The 20032-nt window shown below is 43.0% G+C and overlaps 1 protein-coding gene across 1 annotated transcript; it reads left to right on the top strand.

The window, feature by feature from the left end:
- Positions 1 to 18202: 18202 nt before the first annotated feature.
- Positions 18203 to 18984, top strand: LOC306777606 (transmembrane protein 186-like; the record flags this gene model as incomplete). Its single annotated transcript, XM_079268769.1, is given in 2 exon segments — positions 18203 to 18820; positions 18823 to 18984. Coding segments are annotated over 2 exon segments (660 nt in total). The 3' UTR covers positions 18865 to 18984.
- Positions 18985 to 20032: the final 1048 nt, after the last annotated feature.

Below are 20032 nucleotides of genomic sequence, written 5' to 3' on the forward strand. Positions count from 1 at the left end.
CACTGTTCTCATTGATGTGTCCTCTACGACAATGAGTAGCGGACTCCATCTCTACAATATGAAGAACTTGAAGAATAAGGTATGAGCCGCCTTAATGCATCAGGCCTGCACACTGACAGCAGTTAAATCTATTTCAGTATGGGAAAACCAGTCATCAGCACGGGATCCAGATGGAATGATGGACAGGAAGGAGATCGGGATATTGTGAAAATGTTTCCACTCCTGTTGAAACTGCATGTCTGCCCAATGCTCCGAGTAACAGAGCACCTAATTCTATTTCAAAAATCCAAGGGAGGAGGACACGAGATATATAAAGCCATGAAAATGCCTTGATGTTTGGAGTTCAAAGGGTTTTTAATGTTCATTTTAAGCATTCAAATATGTCCATCTGCTGAATGAAGATGAGAAACCTAAAATGTAGTTATAATTAGGAATGCTGAAATCCATGAGCAGAGAAAGTTATCCAACAGGTTTTGAAAATCAGTTAATACATCAGGATGTCTATCTTCAGCCTTCTCTGATTCTTTATCTGTCAGACTTTCATTCTCTTTACAATTTTTACACATGTACTGACAAGAGTGGACAGATCATTCTCTGGCTCATGACCTTTTGTGAGGATTAATGTGAGTTTTCCTTTTCTTACTTATATCTACTCACTCACATAAAAACAACGCTGTTCTTACTTTTCTTCTACATTGACCATCAACTGGTGAGGATGGCGACTTTTAACTTGAGACCTGTCAGCTTTAGCCTCAGTCTTCAAGCACAATATCACCCATGTAGCCATCCAGTCAATATTAATGATCCTTTTATAGGGATTTTTAAAAAGTCAGCCAGCGAATCCAATACAAGACGCATGATGTTGGCTGAATTAGCGAGCTGGCCATAAAACCTACTAGCAGTCGACAGTTCAATCAGGAGAGGCAAGTCAAATGAAGAAAAGACAATTGTTTATAATTAACAGATGATATGTGACGATAAAGTCTTTGGCGCTTGGACTCTACAGGGAGATTTGTAATCAAAGGGACGACTGCCCTGGGCAGCAGCAACATAAATCCCCCCCGTCGAGTCCAGACACCGACGAGGCCGATAGAATGATGAGTTGATAAAGCTGACGGATCTGCGAAGACTACTTTGCGTAACAGCAACATGAACGTACTGAAGGTAGGGAGACAATCATCATTAGAAAGAAGCCGCACAAGATGATCGGCTAACGATGCAATTGTTTTGTTGTGCTATTGGATAGAGACCAGCTGATCTAAACAGCTGATATCATGCAGATGTAGGTGAAATAGGCATGCAAGAGTATAATCTTCCTGACTGAACTGACGCTCGAGCTTCATGTGGTTGAGCTAGAAGTGACTGTTTTCATTGTAAACTGCCTAATGAGATCACCAGGTATAGAGGCGGTGAGGGGGGGGGGGGGGGTTTAGCAAACAGTCAATTAGAGAGAGCCATGCTGTGAGTGTAAACTCTGTAGAATCAGCCTTAGGGGCCGTTCACATGTTAACATCTAAAGCGTGGAAATGGAAATTATTTGTATCGAGGGGAGCAGTCATGGGGCCCTAAAAAAATAGGCGCTTGGGAACGCTCTGCGACGGCATTGTTCTCGCATTTGAGCGCAGCTTCCGATGGGTTTGAGGGCGCGAACTAAAAGTCAAGAGATGTGAATGACACCTTTGACCTATAGGCCTACTTATGATTCTATAATCAGTCAAAAGCTATTTATCGACTCATCTTACATGTCTTCCTCTTGCATTTGAATTTTACTTATACCGAGGCATCTTCAGTGTAAAATCATCCACCAACCTGTCACCCTCTAATCCAGGGGTCTCAAACTCATTCTCTCTCCGGGCCACATCAGCATCACGGTTTCCCTCAAAGGGCCGGTTGTAAATGTAAGACGGTGTAAATGTAACTACATGTTTACAACATGTTGGTAAATAACTCTCTGCATTTGATTGTTGTTTATTGAAGTGTAAAAATATTGTACATGCAGTTATATAAATGTAAACATATTTAAGCACATTTCTGTTATAACTTAAATCCTTTTCATTTAGGGTTAAGAAACCCACATTACTCTATCAAAGATCAAACTATTAAAGAAAATATCAGACAAATATCAAACACGTTATTACAATAACTTTGTTCAAAGCTTAAAATCCTTTCAAGGGTGCGTTTGCACAATCCCACATGAAGTATTTCATGTGTTTTAAAGCCACGTTTAAAGTAGTCTTCAATGTACTCACAATACATTTATATGTCAAGTGTACAGTAACCAGCCAAAGAACTGCTTCTATGTATCTCATCATTATGACTTTCTATCTCATAACTTCGACTTTCTATCTCATAATTTCGACTTTCTATCTCATAATTTCGACTTTCTATCTCATAATTTCGACTATGGGGATATTTTTACTATCAAGTCTAACTTTAAAAAAAAAAAAAAGATTTTATTTTTTGCTGGCGGATTCGCGGGCCACATAAAATGACGTGGCAGGCCAGATTCGGCCCGCGGGCGGCCGACAGTTTGAGACCCCTGCTCTAATCCTTCCCTGCAGCGTCACCTTGCAATTTCAGTTCAAGTCGTGTTAAATGCTCCATGTCTTTAAGAGGCTTAGACGTGAATTGTGGGCGATCCACAGGGATGTGTGCGGACCATAAGTCTGGAGATATGCCACGTGCTCCCTGGAGCCTCATGGCCGATTTTCAATACAGACAAAGAATCTTGAAGAAATTATACCCAACATATTTTGCCAACAGTCTGCTCAGCCTTTCAGATATAAGTCCATGCATGGTAATAGATACCATCAGGCTTCAATGACTCAGATCCTTAAGAGCAAGATGAAAAGGAAATTTCCCATATCTCGACCAACCACTTTCTCGGAGTGAGTTTTTTTTTTTATTGCACCGTGGAGGGAGAACTCTCTGGAAACAAGAGTTTGTTTTGGTACAGGATGACTTTTCTCAGATATTTTAAATCATGGCTTTGATGCATACAGGGTGTGAGCATGTGAAAACGGTTCTCTGGTGGATCGATAAGTCCCCTGGCACTTTGATGAGTACAGTGACCGAGGCACCACAATGTCTGCAGTCCCTTCACTCCCGAGGGCCTTACTAGCATGCGAATGTGTGTGTCTTTGAGAGCGTGGAGATTTCTGTGCGTGCATAAGGCGCATCTCAAATCATAGCTTGTCCACATCTGAAAGATTTGCTCCACCCGACAAAGTTATAAAAGCAAACATGAACTTCAAAAGCAAATGTACTTCGTTCTGTTTTCGAGGCCAATGAAAACGCAATAAAACATTACTTCCAAAAATATTTCACTTCTCAAACATGATATTCCACCAACATGATATTCCACCAACATGATATTCCACCAACATGTTTGTTAATCATCAATGAGTGCGGTGATATTGTAAATTCCCTCATCTGTTACTTTGTCAAACTAACTTTTGGTTCCAATCTGCAGCCATTGTTAAGCTCAAAGTATAAGAGACAGTCGATTAATGCTCTCTTCTACAAGAGTCAAACCTTTAGGACGGACAGTCTGGATCTTGGACTGGCATCTCTTGTTATGGTTATCTTCCCTCTGACTTTCATGTCTGTTGCTTTACTCTTTGTGAGTAAATGATAATTGGGTTCATGTGGCTCCTGATTTTTTTTTTTCCTCCCAGAGACAAGAACACAGATGCTGCCCCGTGTTCTTGTCAACAGTATGTGCAGCATACATCTGTTTGTGCTTTTCTTTTGATGAAAAATGCATTCCGGCTTTGGTTTACACGAGGTCGAGAAAGTTGTTGAACTGAATGTGCGTGCAGTCACACGCAGTAACTTAACTGCCTACTGTCAGCAGGGACTGTCAGTCCTATTTCTAGTTTTCTTCATCTTTTTCTTCATCCTGGTGCTGGATGACTTCTGGTGTAGATTTGAATTAATCGGCACAATGACACAGGCCAAAGAGGATGCAGTGTAATAATACCCTTCTTTCTCTCCTAATGGCTCAATTATCTGACAAAATAACAGTCGTAATTTGCTTCCAAGTAATCAATTAGACTCAGAGTCAGCTCCAGCATATTGTATTCTTAATCGTAAGCGGTTGTATTTGTTGATGGCTTTGTTCGGTATCACTCTGGTGCCTTTTGTAATGTTGTAGAATAGTTGTGTTTGGTTTAAATACAAAGTTTTGGAGGGAGATGAAAAGCATTGTATGGCATAGTGTGGTCTAAGCTTCAGGAATTGGCTTTGGAAGAACAAATATACATATTCCAACCAGCACCTGACTTTTAAAATATTGATACGTGTCAGCAGTTTGACAAAATGTAGAGTGTCACTCACTGGTGGATGTGTGTAAATGGGTGGATCCCATCAGGAAATGTTTCTCTTTTTAGGCAACTGGAAATCTCACAGGTTTTCAATCATCCAAGAGAAACACAAACACAGGAAGGAATGTTTGTCACATGTTTGCAGTTGTAGTTTCCAAAGAGTGGAAATTCCTCGTTCCGACCGGTCGCAGCCAGAGTTGTCAAAACCTTGTTAGTTTGTATCCCCTTTATCCCTTTGACATCAGAATGATCGCCCCCAGCTTTCCCCGACATACTCACAGTGTTTACTAGATGAGTAATAAGGTGCTAGAAGATATGGATATGGTGACATGCCAACAAGTGTGTCTCAGTGTGGCGTTATAGGCTTGTGTTTAATGTCCGGTGGCAAAGAAGTGCACAAGAGGAAAACCTGATTGAACAATGGAGCACTGCATGTGAAATGGTGGCTATGAATTGTATTTAAAACTCATCTCAGGCCAATAGTAAATACTAAGCATGGGTAGTTTGTTTGATTAAATGTCAGTTGCTGCTGCTTTATCAATATAATAGACATACTGGACTGTTTTCTAAGGCAGAAAAATGTATTTAAAATGTTTTATATATATATATATATATATATATATATATATATATATATATAAATTATATAAATATATAAATATATAAATATATATATATATATATATATTTATATATAAATATATATATCAAATTGTCAATTACATGAAAAGGACTAAGTTGCGGGTGACAACCTTGATGTTGTACTTTTAGTGCGAAGAGAACTACCGGGGTATGTTCAAACCAGTTCAAGTGCAAGGAACGTGAAACACCTGCAAGGACCTGTTGCAAGGAACTTGAAAGACCACAGCGGGGATACTGTTTCAGTTTGCTGTGAGACAGTAACCCTTCCATGATATTACAGAGCGCACAGTCACCAGTCTCCCATGAAAGAACAAACTGATCATCTCCACCTTTTACAACAGCGTTAAGTTAACGCAGCCAGAGGAATTATTGCATCGATGCAGAAGGGCGGGGCAGGTTTCAAAAGTGAGGAAGTGAGTGTTGTTGTGTGTTCTGAACTGTACAGCAAACTGGGCATGTTTTAAAGGTTCTGACATTGAACTGTGACCAAATCAGGTGCAGTGTATATGCCCACTGACATTTAACCCTCAATATTTCTTTGTTTGGTTTTGCGTGTCCTGTTTCATCGCGTTACTCACCTCTCCTCTCTTTTCAGATCACTTCACTTCCTGCCTTTGTGTGTTTTCACGCCAGTTTCGGTTGTCTGCGCCACCCTGATTAGTTTCAGCTGTCCCTCGTCAGGCCTGCAGTCCCCAGACCTCCTGCTCACCTGTTCCCACTTCCCCCTGTAAGTAGTCAATCACTTCTTATGGCAGCCCACTGCTCGCTATATTCAGGGATGGGTCAAATGCAGTCGTCAAATTTCGTGTATGTGTATATGTATATGACAATAAAAATGGTTTCTTTCTTCTTTCTTATAGCAACCAGTTCGTCTTCATTGTTGCATGGAGTTTTGATTTCCTTTAACCTGCCTGTTGCCTTTTTTTCAATTTCACTGTTAAAGTATCTTCACTGCCAGTCTACATTTGGGACCTCCCTGCATCCATCAACTTCGACAATTGGCATTTAACTTAAACCAGAGTACGAACATGCTACCATGGGACTATAATTCCATAAAAGGACTGCAGAGATGCTGTGGGAGTTTTTGGAACACAATTGTTTTTTTGTAAAAGAATTGACTTCAAAATTAGCTTGTTTCTTTCTTAAATGTCAACCATACCCGATGGACAAAGTGTGTTTTCAAATGTAGTCATGATTGGCAAAGTCCATTAGGAACCACAATGTGAAAAGAGAAGGCGTCTAACAGAATTCACACTTTGTGAACAAGACAAATTAACTCAAGGTCTTGGATGTAAGTGGAAACAAAGATCAAAGTGATATCAACTTTGAATTCTGTTCTGGCTCATTTTGCTTTTAAAAATAAATCCTGGAAGTGTTGACTGTGTGCAGTGGTGTGACCGTGATTCTGACAGAAGCAGGGCCAAAGTTCCCTAAAAGGGAAACTTCTTGGTTGTCCTGAAGGCTTTGGTTGGCACCGAGGGCTCACTCCTCTTTTTCTGACATCATTTCTGGTCATTTTCGCAAACTGATAATGCAGAAAAAACACAAAGTAGTTCTTAAATGGTTACTAATCCAAACATGATGAATAGGTCATCAATTGCTATTCGTGTTGCTGTTGCATTACCTGCATGTACCTCAGAGTAGTCCATTGACACCGATATAGTATGTTGAATGTGTATGTACAGTGAACAGCATAAGTGTGTCTTTCTTTCTTGGACCTCCAAAACCCACTATTAGTCAGCTACATAAATGATCTTGCTAATTAGCCAATTTCTTCTGTTTTCTTATGTCTTTTTTTACATCTTAAAATGTTTTTAATTGATTATTCTTTTGTTCAGGGAGCATCTTTGTTGACTGTTTCGTGAATAGTAGACGGTTGTGCTACAGTTAAATAGCACATGATATATATGGTAGTTTAAATTCTACAGCATGTTCCTAAACGTTCTTGAGACTAGTTATACTCACTACTTTAGTTTATAGCTCTATGGGTTTCCGAGTGGTGTTTCCTGAAACTTCTCTCAATCTGAGAATGTCATTTATGACAAAAGAGCTTTGAAGATCCTCTTGTTTCAGAAGGAAGTCATCCTGGTATATCATCGAATAATCAGAAAGTCAGTTACTTCATAATCTGTAATCATAGCTTTTTGTTCAACCTTCAAGCTTGGAAGACTATCTTCAAAATCAAGTTATTTTCTTAATTATTCTTAACCATCACAACCTCCTGTGCCAAATAAATTAGACAATAAGAAATCCACATTCTATGCACTTAGGATTTCACATGGTTTGTTGGAAGGTTTTTGGGCCACATATGATTTTTCAACCTTCACTTCCACATGAGCATTTAATGAAGTGAAAGCAGCACACTTGTTAAGCCCTAGTCCCTACAGATCTTTTGAAAGTAACCCGGGAATACTTAGAAAGGAAGAACAGTTCAATGCTTGTTTTGGCACAATCAGACGTGTTTTGAACTCACGCCTATGAGAGAAGGGAAGAAGCCCTGCAACATTATTCAGCATGCAGGCCATGTATGCAAACAGTTCCTTCATTTGGCTCATTGCTTTAGGACCTAATGCCTAACAGTCTCTCTTTGTTTGGCCTTGCCTCAACTCGCACTCTTCTATTTTCCACTGTGCCAGTTCCATAAATTGGAGGCTAGTTTGTATTCTCCTACTGTAGTTCGAGACATTCGACACGCCATTTTCACAAATGTGGTTGAATTCACGCAGCTCCATACTGACCAAATCACTAGATGTTGTCTTAATTTCAAACATCCTGTCAGGAGAAAATAAAATCCACTCCTGTTTCAGTGTCATACAAGGACCTTTGCCGTACAAAATAGACGTCGTTGCTGGACTTTAAGTGAACACAAGCCTGAAATGTGACGGAGACGACACTTTCCTTTGTGCTCACCTTGGATTGCTGCCATTGCTAGTCAGATGACTTTTGTCTCTCACGTGTTATAAATGGTTACAGCAGCTGATGCAACGCAGGCTGCAGCTGCTGTAGGAATTGTCTTTCACTGCCCACCGCTGGCTAAACTGAGGAAGGACAACGATTGAGGTGGCTTTTTACAGAAAAGCCCTAAAATCAACCCGATAGTGCTCTCTTGTGGTGCTTGCAAGCCATAGTATGTATGTCCAAACAAATCTACTGCTCCCTTCTCTGGCTCTGAGGTGCAAAGCATTGGAAATAAAATCACCTCTTCCCCAGTGGCACACAGCTGTAGAGAAATTCAGTTGAAGTTTGTGCGTCAAAATGTAGTCCCCTCTAACATGATACATGCATGAGCTACTTATTGGAAACAATTTAAAGTGACTCAAAAGCAGTGAGCTTCTTGTGGATGGTTGTGCCGTCTATGTATCGGCTTGCTGTCAATGATGTCATCCTTTACGCTATACAGGGCTGTTATGTGTGAAACCATTGAGCAGCATTGTCCATGTAGCACCACAGCAGCCCATCTGAGTTGCTTACAAATAAAATGGCAAGAAGCCGTTGACGTTCTGTAGGTTTGGACCCAATCGCAGACAAGGACTAGGGGAGTAAATTAAAGTGAAAGGTTTATGGCAGGGATAATGGGTGAAGAGGTTGAGATGGAGGAGCGGAGGCCGAGAGCAAGAGGGCGATGGTGGATGACTGAGCCCAGCGAGGCAGGGCAGGTTGGGAAATGAGCTGGCGAGACAGGCGGGCTGGGGAACCGGAGAGGATGATCCGGGAGGCCCAGAGAGACACAGGATACAGGCAAGTAGTGATGTTACGAGATGTGCCGACGCTTCGAAGCGTGTGTCGAGTAATGGAGGGGGCGTTTCCTTGAAGCGCGTATCGAGGCTTGCTTCATTTAGGGGAGGAGCCAAGAATGATGACGTCCGAAGCCTCGCTGCCCGGCTGTACCACGTGACTGCTTCGGGAAGTGGTTCAGATTTTGCCGAGAGGTTTGACAGCAATATAAACCACTCAGGCTCCATTCAAAATGTGGGTTGTTGGTGGAGAGTTGTGAGTTTGGATAGTTTGGATGGCGTTTATATAGTTTGGAGAGTTTAGAGAGAGATAGTTTGGATCGCGTTTATATAGTTTGGAGAGTTTAGAGAGAGATAGTTTGGATGGCGTTTATATAGTTTGGAGAGTTTAGAGCAGGGGTGTCAAACTCATTTTCACTCTGGGGCCACATCAGCATCACGTGTAAATAAAAATATACATTCATTCAATGTTAAACACAGCTTATACGCGGATATGTGAGTTCTAGTACAAGAAGGTCAAAAACGCCAGGTGGGGCACTCTCGCACTCGCCTGAATAAAGTGGAAATTACTAGAACTCTGAAGGATAGCTTTTGCCCCAGTTAAATGTCACATAGTCTTACAGAGAACCAGTCTCAACTGCCTGCTCCATCTTAGAGATAGAAAGAGGCGCCCTTGCATATCTAGCGCCTAGCTTATCTAGTTGGCCGAACATAACAATATGCGGCTGAATCAACATCTCACACACTGACGTTCCAGAGAAGGCGGATCCCGGACGTGAGCCAGTGTGGGCGGAGATGCTCAGTGCTCCATCAGGCCATTTGAATGCTAGAAACAAATCCGCCTCCTACTATTGCTTTGACCAATAGGCTCCAAAAGGAGGACCTAATATATGAACGCATGCGCACTCTGTCTACGCGCCTTTTAGCTTTTCATTCACTCCTACAGAGTGAACTTTTTAGGTCCGTGCACGTTTAACTGCTGGACATAATACTTCTGTCACAAATAAACCTTATTGCTTGAATTGAGCTAAACGCCTCGACCTAAGTCTGTTCACCTGAGTTTTCTCCTCAACATGAGATTTATTCTCAACATGGTAGCAGCGATGGTTTTAACGATCAGTAGGAGATAAATCTCGTGACGGACTTTTTCTTCTGTCCACAGACAAAACAACAGGTGTTTTCCCGAGAGGCTGGGGATTCCGGAGGCCTGCCGGAACGATTCTTATCACCTCGGGAACCTGATCAAACAGCGCTGAATCAAAAGGTAAGAGCAGAGCCTATTTAAATGAAATCTGCAGAATTGTATGTAGGAAAAACCAAATTGAATTGATCAGAAGTACCGGGTGTGAGTATGAATTGCTTTGACTAAATTTTTAAAGATAAATTGACGAAGCATTGTGACAGGATTGTTATGACAGCAGTGGGGGTTTTTTAGCATAGAATGTACATGTGTGTGAGTGGATCTAACAGAAATTAAGGATTGTAAGTTCTATAAACTGGCATCGTGTTCACCGTGTAAGTTTTGATAACTGTTCGGAGGTTACACAGCCGTGGCGAAAGCTTCGGTTCGCTGACCAATGACGGTCTGAAAGACTGAATTCCGGGCCACACTGTTGATTTATGCGAAGTTGCAAGCTGAGATTTGGATCAAGTATATAGAAATGTTGTTGGAATACGCTGATGTGACTGTAGTGTGTCTGGAGACTGCAAAACGCCATTTCCTAAAGGGGACCACGTTCATGCAATGTTGTACACTGTAAAACGAAGATCCATCCAGAGAATTTTAATTGAGAAAAATAAATTGATGAGGTCAAATTGAGGTAATTGATGAGGTTTGTGTACCAGTATTGCAGAAGTGGCAGTGTATGGGTTTGCATGCAGCATAGATGATCTCAGGGAGACATCGATTCAATTGTAGCACAAGAATTCGCCATTTCCTTAGGGACCGTGTTCGCACAAGGCGTACACTGTAAACAATAAGGTCAATAGACCTTTCCTGACGAGGTCTGTGTGCGATTATTTGTGGAATCACGGCAGTGTATGGTCGATTGAGTGTTGAGTAATGCCTATTAGGTATCCATTTCCTTCGGGACCGTGCTCGTGAAAACGCTATAAGAGCAGATCTATATGTGATTTGTGCGTATTTCAGCGACGGCAGTGTATGGTGTCAATCTGGTATGGATGTGAGTGACTGTGTGAAGCGTACAGGTGTTAGAGAGTACATGTGTAGTTGTAAAGTTGTAGTGTTTTTCACCAGGTTGGTGTGCTTCTCAGAGATTGACGGTCAGTGGAGCAGAGCACACGCATGAGACACAAACTTTGCACTCAAACACAGAACCACAAAACACTAGGATAGAAGAGGGAAGCTGAGGGTTAATATACGTGTTAGTTTTACTGGTAGAGTTACAAAGATTACAGATTTATTGGAAATTGTGTTCCATAGGAACCGTGAACAGAGTTAGGAGCGAAGACACAGCAGGCAAAGGCACAGAGGCAAGGGAGTGAACATCTTAGATAAGAAAGACAGCTGCAGCCAAAACAGGGAGAGATAACAACTAGGACAGAGGGCACAAGAACATTTGACAGGAGCTTTGGCTCCCTCTGTGGGTGCTTCAGGAACTGCAAGAAGAACATTTGAGAGGAGCTTTGGCTCCATCTGGTGGACATTCGGGAGTACTGCATCCAAACATTTTATATTGAAAAATTTGAAATTTGAAATTTGAAAAAAAAAAAAAAAAAAAGAATTTTGAAAAAAAGAAGATTGGAATTGAAAAAGATTGATTGAAAGAAAAAAAAAAAAAAAAACTTGAACTGAAAAAAAAAGAAAAGAAGAACACAAGAAGACATGGCTGGAGCTGTGGCTCCATCTGGTGGCTACTCAGGAGCACTGCGTGCAAAACTGAAAGAAGCTGTAACAGACACAAGAGGCAAGACTGCATGGAAGAGAGACAAGATTCATTGGGATAACTGCATGAAACGATGGACAAAGGAGGGCTGGTGGTGGGCGGCCAGTCCACTACCTCCATCAGCCAACAACCTCCTGCTCGTTACCAACGATTTGACAAAACGAGTGGCTCAAGCACAGACTGCAGAGAGAAATCAAACGACAAATCAAACCAAGCGATGGGGGTTCGCTAACCCACTGAAGCAAGCCCGCAAAGACAGAGAAGAGGAACATCAAGTGGCGATGATAGCATTAGAATTGGCCATGACAGATCGGATACAGGTGGACATGCTGACCGAAAAAGAACAAACCAGGCCCCATCAGTTACTCGACATCACCCCCTTCGACATCACCCCCTTCGACATCACCCCTACCACACAAGCCCCGGTAGGTCTGGAAAAGACTGCACAGGAACCGGGCCAGGCATCTCTGGCCTCGGCCCCTCCCCCGCCCTCAACTGGCCTGTCTCCAGCACTTCCTCCGGTTCCTCCCCCCCAGTATCACCTTCGGTCCCATGGCCCGCCCCCCGAAACAAAAACAGAGGAGACTGTCAGTGAATATCCCCTGAGAGCAGCCCCCACCCTCGCGCAACCACAGCGTGTTCAATTTGTGCCTTTTGGGTTTGCAGACCTGACCAGCATAGTACAACAGCTTCCATCCCTCCATGCAGGAGCTGATCCGTGGATTCAGCTCACGGAAGCTTTGACAGCTGGCCATCAGCTGGCGGTAGGCGACCTGAGAGCACTTCTCTTCCGCTGTCTGGACCCAACCCAGTGTACTACCCTACTATACATGGCAGGCGCCGGTGTGGCACCAGATGCCGACCCCTTTGATCGATATCGTACAGCGTTGTGGCAGGAGCTCAGAACTAAGTTCCCCACTCCAGTGAACCAAGGCGCAGTGGCAGCATTCATCTGGGCCCCGGCAGAGCCCCCACCCCTGTATCTGGCCAGAGCAGAACAGGTGTGGCGCGAGGCCTTCAGAGAACCACATGATGCAAGCATTACCACAGTGGCACTATGGCGCACAATGGTAAAACGAGGCCTACCTGATGGACCTCGCCAGAGCATGGACGCAGTGGTTGGCCTAGAGGAAATGACACAAGACATGTGGAACGCCCAGCTCCGACATTACCTCTCCAAGCACATTCAAACTGAGGCTGGAAGTGAAACAGAAATTAAGACCTTGCAGAAGGCCCTACTCAAGAAACAACTCAAAGAACACGACGCGGCTGAGGCCGCCGCGAAATCTAGGGTTTAACAGGCTACTCACGAGCCCATATCCCAGACTACACCAACAACACCACCATTCTCAGCTCCCACTTGAAGCAAGCACTTGCACGTCCACTGCACTCATGTCCCCAGACTACTCCCTACCGTTCCACCTTGATGTTTCCGAAAGAGACAGCCTACTCAATGCTGTACTCTTCCAGAAAAAGGGGGGTGAGAGACAGGTACTGATGTATCATTCTTCAAAACCATTTCCGGCCCACCTGAGCTCACAATCGAGCACATCAAAGAACATCAAAAGAAAGCAGGACCTTATGAATGGTCCGAATGGACACGAAAAGGAGCCTCAAAAGACAAAGAAGGTCTGTGGAGAGCCCACGACGGCAGAGTGGTTGCCTCAGCAGAACTGTGTGCAGCACTCCTACCAGGGGCCCACGGACCTACACACGAGGGAAAGAAACGGACATTGGACAATTTAAAACAACTATGGTGGCATCCGCACATGGAAGCGATATCTTTCCTCTTCTGCGATGAATGTCAAATTTGTGGAAATCACAACCCAAGAAAACCATTCAAGACACCGATGGGATCTTATCCCGTGCCCTCTGCCTGTTTCCAAGACATCAGCATAGATTATACAGATATGGGACTAGAGAACAGAGTGCAGGGAAAGAGGTACATCTTGGTAATGGTAGACAGATTTTCAAGATGGGTGGAAGCAATTCCCACCAAGAGAGAAGACGCGCAGACAGTTGTAAGGTGGCTGCAGACAGAACTGATTCCCCGTTACGGAGTGCCGAGATGCATCCGCTCTGATAACGGATCACACTTTAGCAACACCATGCTCGCACAGGTAGAGCAATTTCTGGGAATCACACACCGATTCGGGTCAGTCTATCACCCGCAATCTCAGGGCCTGGTGGAACGAGCGAATCAGACCCTTAAGGCCAAAATTGCCAAAGTTTGCGCGGGCTCCAAATTAACATGGGTTGAGGCCCTGCCCCTGGCCCTTATGGCCATGAGGTCCGGAAAAGGGGGAGAAACACATCTCTCCCCACACGAGATCATGACTGGCCGGCCGATGCCAGGTCCACCCAGAGATGGAGGTCATATGCCACCTCTGGATGTACAGCAGATTGAAATGTCTGACTATATGAGTGCCCTAACTTCTCTTGCTGAAGCTCTCTCCAAGCAGATCGAGAGGACTCGAGCAGTACCTGAAGCAGCGGCAGCTGGAAAGCAGATACAAGTAGGTGATTGGGTCAGGGTCAAGGTTCACAAGCGCAAGTGGACTGACCCCAGGTGGACTGGGCCGTACGAGGTGAAGGAGGTTACTTCACACTCGGTCCAGGTCAAGGGCAAATCAGGCGCCCCTTGGCACCACCTGACACATTGTGTCCCAGCACCGGTACCAACCAGAACACTAGGAGAAATTCGCACTAATTTGGAAAATGCATCAGGAACTTAGATTATGCAATCTTATGCAAACCCCGCCGACCGAGGTCGGCAGCGCTTCACCTGGGAAGGGGCGGGATGTGGGAAGAAAACTATAATGGGGGTGGGAATGGGCATACTAGTTGCCTTACTGATCTGGGGATTAGAAACCAACACCCGAACTAGACATAGCACCCCACCAGTTTCCGATCCAGACGATTCAGATGATAGGGACCTAAACATAGAGTTACAGCCATTGAATGAGTAGTTCCAAAACATAGAAGTTCACACCTAGCAGGTGTGAAAAGGGGGATTTGTAAATAAAAATATACATTCATTCAATGTTAAACACAGCTTATACGCGGATATGTGAGTTCTAGTACAAGAAGGTCAAAAACGCCAGGTGGGGCACTCTCGCACTCGCCTGAACAAAGTGGAAATTACTAGAACTCTGAAGGATAGCTTTTGCCCCAGTTAAATGTCACATAGTCTTACAGAGAACCAGTCTCAACTGCCTGCTCCATCTTAGAGATAGAAAGAGGCGCCCTTGCATATCTAGCGCCTAGCTTATCTAGTTGGCCGAACATAACAATATGCGGCTGAATCCACATCTCACACACTGACGTTCCAGAGAAGGCGGATCCCGGACGTGAGCCAGTGTGGGCGGAGATGCTCAGTGCTCCATCAGGCCATTTGAATGCTAGAAACAAATCCGCCTCCTACTATTGCTTTGACCAATAGGCTCCAAAAGGAGGACCTAATATATGAACGCATGCGCACTCTGTCTACGCGCCTTTTAGCTTTTCATTCACTCCTACAGAGTGAACTTTTTAGGTCCGTGCACGTTTAACTGCTGGACATAATACTTCTGTCACAAATAAACCTTATTGCTTGAATTGAGCTAAACGCCTCGACCTAAGTCTGTTCACCTGAGTTTTCTCCTCAACATGAGATTTATTCTCAACACACGGTCGCCCTCAAAGGGCCGGTTGTAAATGTAAGACGGTGTAAATGTAACTACGGTACTCCTAACATAGTTAGTTTAGTTTCCCGGGATATCTGTGACTTCCACAACACGTACTTCCAGTTGTGTGATTTCTCCTCCGCCATTGTTTCCTGTTGCTGGTGCAAAATGCATTCTGGGATATTTGGCTGTCCCAAGTACAGACAAGTCACCTCCGATGCATCCCGGGTAAAATGGGCAGAGCGAGCCACATCCGGGCATTAGGGCCGTGCTTGGCTCGATGTGAACTTTGAATTGGAACAGTACTTGGGCTGAGACTGATGACGTTTCAGTACAGAGAAGTACGCATGTTGAGAAACTTGTTGGAAATCCTCTTTATGGGCTGTTGCATCTCCTGTCCACCTGTTGTGATAGTTTTAATGTCGGCACACAGACAACATGCCATCTCATCACTTCGACTTTCTATCTCATAATTTCGACCATGGGGATATTTTTATTTTCACATCTAACTTTAAATTTTTGTAAAAAAAAAAAAAAAAAATTATTATTTTTTTTTTTTTGCTGGCGGATTCGTGGGCCACATAAAATGACGTGGTGGGCCGGGTCCGGCCCGCGGGCCGTATGTTTGACACCCCTGGTTTAGAGAGAGATAGTTTGGATCGCGTTTATATAGTTTGGAGAGTTTAGAGAGAGATAGTTTGGAGAGTGAGGAGAGTGAGGAGAGAAGGATAGGTGATAAGATGGAGCCAGCTAGGAAGAGGAGGATTTATCCTGTGTGGGAACACTTTGATTTGATAACTCCTAATAAGGTAAGCTAAATCTAACTCTATTTCAGACACATTAGGTTTGCTTATCAAGAACTGTATTTTTCACAGTTTCTTATTTTATTCAAAGGTGAGGTGTTTATTGTGCTCCAAGGAGTTGGGGTACAATAACACCTCATCCATGCTAAGGCATTACCGTGCCTTGCATGAGAATAAGGAGGAAACTGGAGCTTCACCTAGCCATTGTAAGTCATTACAATATTACAAATGCACCATCACAATTTTTCCCTGTTCACTTTTGTTTATTGTGCAAATAAAGACAGGTAACAGACACTGTATTTATTCTCTTTTAACCAGCCACCAAAAAACAAGAGCTGGATGAAGCCCTCGTCTCCATGATAGTAAAGGACACACAGCCCTTCAGTATTGTGGATGATGTTGGATTCAGGGCATTTGTGTCCAAACTGGATCCCGATTTAAAGTAATAGGATTTTTCAGCCAAACAAAAGCCACCGAAGCAATAAAACGACTGACCTCCGAGTGTGCCACCATTATACGGTCAAAACAAAGCAGAGAGGAAATCCCCCAGGCTTCCACCTCTCATGATGTCACAGGAGGTAATCTATTATTTTACATTTTGAGATCAATTATTCCGATGAGAACACTTAGTAACATGATCTGTGGTTTCCTCTTAGGTAGCAAACTGTGGCATCGTTTAGACACCAGCGTCATGGAGGCACGGAAGACTCAAAATGTAACAGCAGATGCCACTGTGGAGGTCCAGCGCTACCTTTCCGAGCCAAATATAAGCAGGCTGGAAAAGCCTCTGGAGTACTGGGAGAGGCAAAAATTCCTATATGCAAATTTATATAGACTTGCTCTTGCGTTTTTGTGCACGCCAGCATCTTCTGTACCCTGTGAAAGGGTGTTTTCAAAGGCCGGAGAGGTTGTGTCAAAAAAAAGGAATCGTTTAAAACCAAACACTGTTGAGAAACTGTTATTTCGGAATAAAAATGAATAAAATGTCCCGTGTCCTGTACATCACTGTCCAAGTTACACAAGCATATTCAGTCCCCTCTTCCTAGTTCCACAAGCACTTTCACTGTCCTCTGCCTGCTTAAGCCCATGCCATTTTCCTAAAGTGACATAATAACATCAGTACACAACCTGCCATATCATGATACTACCATTTTGGGAAAATGTACACACACAGAACACATTAAAAAAATATTTTATTATGCACATATGTCATAATTTATGTACAGAAATGATTTGGTCATACATTTTTGTAATTCATAGTCATTCCCAACAGCCATAACAGACACAAAAATTCAATGCATCACATTATGTGGTTCAGATACAGCTGCCTGTGATTATACACTTGGCCAGTAGGTGGTATCGTGTGCACATGAAGCTTCGAGTAATGAACCCTTTCTCGAACCAATTGGCTGAAGTGTTGCGATGCCTCATGAGGCTTCATCTCGCCATCACTAGTGGTAGGTGTCGATGCCTGTTCAAAAATACTTACGTCAATAAATCCTTTAAGAAACGCTGTTGTCCGTCTTATATTTGCATCATATATCGTTATTAATCTCATGTCAAGTCGATTTGAGACCTGTCTGTGCATCCATACAGCCTGTGAGTTCAACATATGAGCTCAAACACCGCGTACAGATGACTGTAAATTAAGTTAAACTCGCATACCGGAATTGGAAAGTCGCGATACACCGCCACAAAACTGCAACCGCAGCACAATGATGACGCTCATTAGGGTGGCCAAAGTAACAGGAACACCTGTATAATGAAATGCAATCAAATAGCCCTGTTACTAATGTTTGTATTTTGTTCTCTCAACTGTTAGCTGGTGAGTTATATTTGTGTTGCATTACTTTGTACAATTATGTGCAAGGTTGCAACTTATTTTCACTATCAATTAATCTGCTGAATATTAATTGTTTGATCAATAAAATATGCCAGAATATATGAAAAAAAAAACAATGCCAATCATTGCTTGCATTGTTTTTGTTCACATTTGTCATTCTGAAACCAGTGATGTGTTGCATTTTTGCTTAAAAAATGATATAGATGTATACAATTTTTTGAATCAATTAATGTACGACTCGTTTTGGCTCTTAAGTGTCAAATGCATCTGTTATTTTTCAACAGATGAGGTCAGTGCTGCTGCGCAGGTTTACTTCAAACATCCTGTCCTGTTCCAGAGGATCATGTCGACTTACAGGTCGGATAACGCATGGTGTGCAGCCTCATTCACCAGGTCAGACACCCATCCAGCAGAGCTTCCGGGCACCACTTATACCTAAAATCACAGCCCTGGTCGGATACTCAGACTCTTCCGCAAACAAGTACACGATGATTTACACCCTGCCACACATTAAGCTCCTCAGAGCTGTGTCCAGGCTGAAACTGCTCCAAACTGCAATCACCGGGGTCATCTTGCCCCCAGTGTACATCCTCTATCTCCAGGGAGACGTCCCCCTCTCTCTTGTCAGCTACGCAACGGGTTTAGCTCTGTTTGCTGCTGTCATGCTGTACACTGCCAGTCACTTCTTCAGGAGGATTGTGGGGATGATGTACCTGGACCCGTCCCAGACCACCCTCAAAGTGTCCCACCTCACCTTCTGGGGCAGGCGCCATGATATCTACCTGCCTGTGTCGGATGTTATGACCATCGGGGACACAGGCGACTCCGTAAACGAGACAATAGTGAAATTTAAGAGATTCAGCAGTCCACAGACGCTCTATTTCGCCACTCATTTTGGACGTGTGTGGTGGACAAACAGGCTTTCGAGAAGGTGTTTGGAACTTAAAAATGATAGTTTGTTTAAATTGTACAGATTGGGACAATAATAGTCAACAGTGAATCATCCTAAAAATACAGTATAACTTGTTATAATGAGAAGGATCTGTTCTCGGTGAAGAATAAGATTATGCAGAAGACTGTCGCCAGTGTAAACTTTGGCTGAGATATGTTAGCAGTCGTCAACCATGAATAACGAGCTAATTCATTACTTAATGAAGCTTGTGGTTGGAAAGTACAGATACATATTTGCAGGCCTGACTGCTAAGTGACTGTTGGCAGTAATGTGTTAAGAGTACTCTGAGTACTTTGACTGTAACGGTGTTAATGTGTAGAGGGGGAAAAAAAAGTAAAATAAAGTCAAAGTCTTGGTAAAAGTGAGGTTGTCCGAATGTTCTACAAACAGAAATATTAGTGTTGCATCTTAAAATAACTATTTCAAGGTAAGTAATGAAGCACATTTATTTCAAACACTGTTCGTGATTCAGGTGTGAACAGAGACTGATCTACATTACATGTAGAATGGGGCATTTGGTAATAACGTCACAGAGAAGATTTATACTGGATATTCACACTTATATACTTATATACGTGCTTTTTGTGTCATGTAATAGCTTTTACAAAGACGAAAATAAAAACAAACAGTTTCATGATCCATTTGGATACAAAAATATATATATATATATATATATAAATATATATATAGTAAATATATATTTACAAACACGTGACTAAATCCAAACGAGAAAATATCAAAACAAGCATCAAAGTCTTTGACACACACATTATGCAAGTTTCCACATAAATATATATTTACAAACTCGTGACTAAATCCAAACGAGGTCTGTAAACTACAAGTAGCCTACAGATCGGATCTAACAGGAAGTACCTTTTTCTTTGACTTCCTGTTCATTCTTTGATGGAGGCTGAAAAATGTCCGACTTGACCGAAGTTTTTTGTCAACGCCCCCTGTTGCTGCCGCCTGCTCTCCTCTACTTTCCAGGCGAGGCGCAGTTCATCTTGAACGAGCCAAGTTACACAAACACACATGACTGGATGAGATGCAAGATGAGGAGGAGCTTGTTGAAGGCAGAGAGGAACCCCGAGAGGGAATTATCGTCCTGTGAATGACTTCCTGTTTTCACCGGTAAGATTGTTAAGACTATACTTTCAGGGAT

The sequence above is a fragment of the Melanostigma gelatinosum genome (genome assembly GCF_949748355.1).
Source record: "Melanostigma gelatinosum genome assembly, chromosome: 5".
Classification (NCBI taxonomy): Eukaryota; Metazoa; Chordata; class Actinopteri; order Perciformes; family Zoarcidae; genus Melanostigma; species Melanostigma gelatinosum.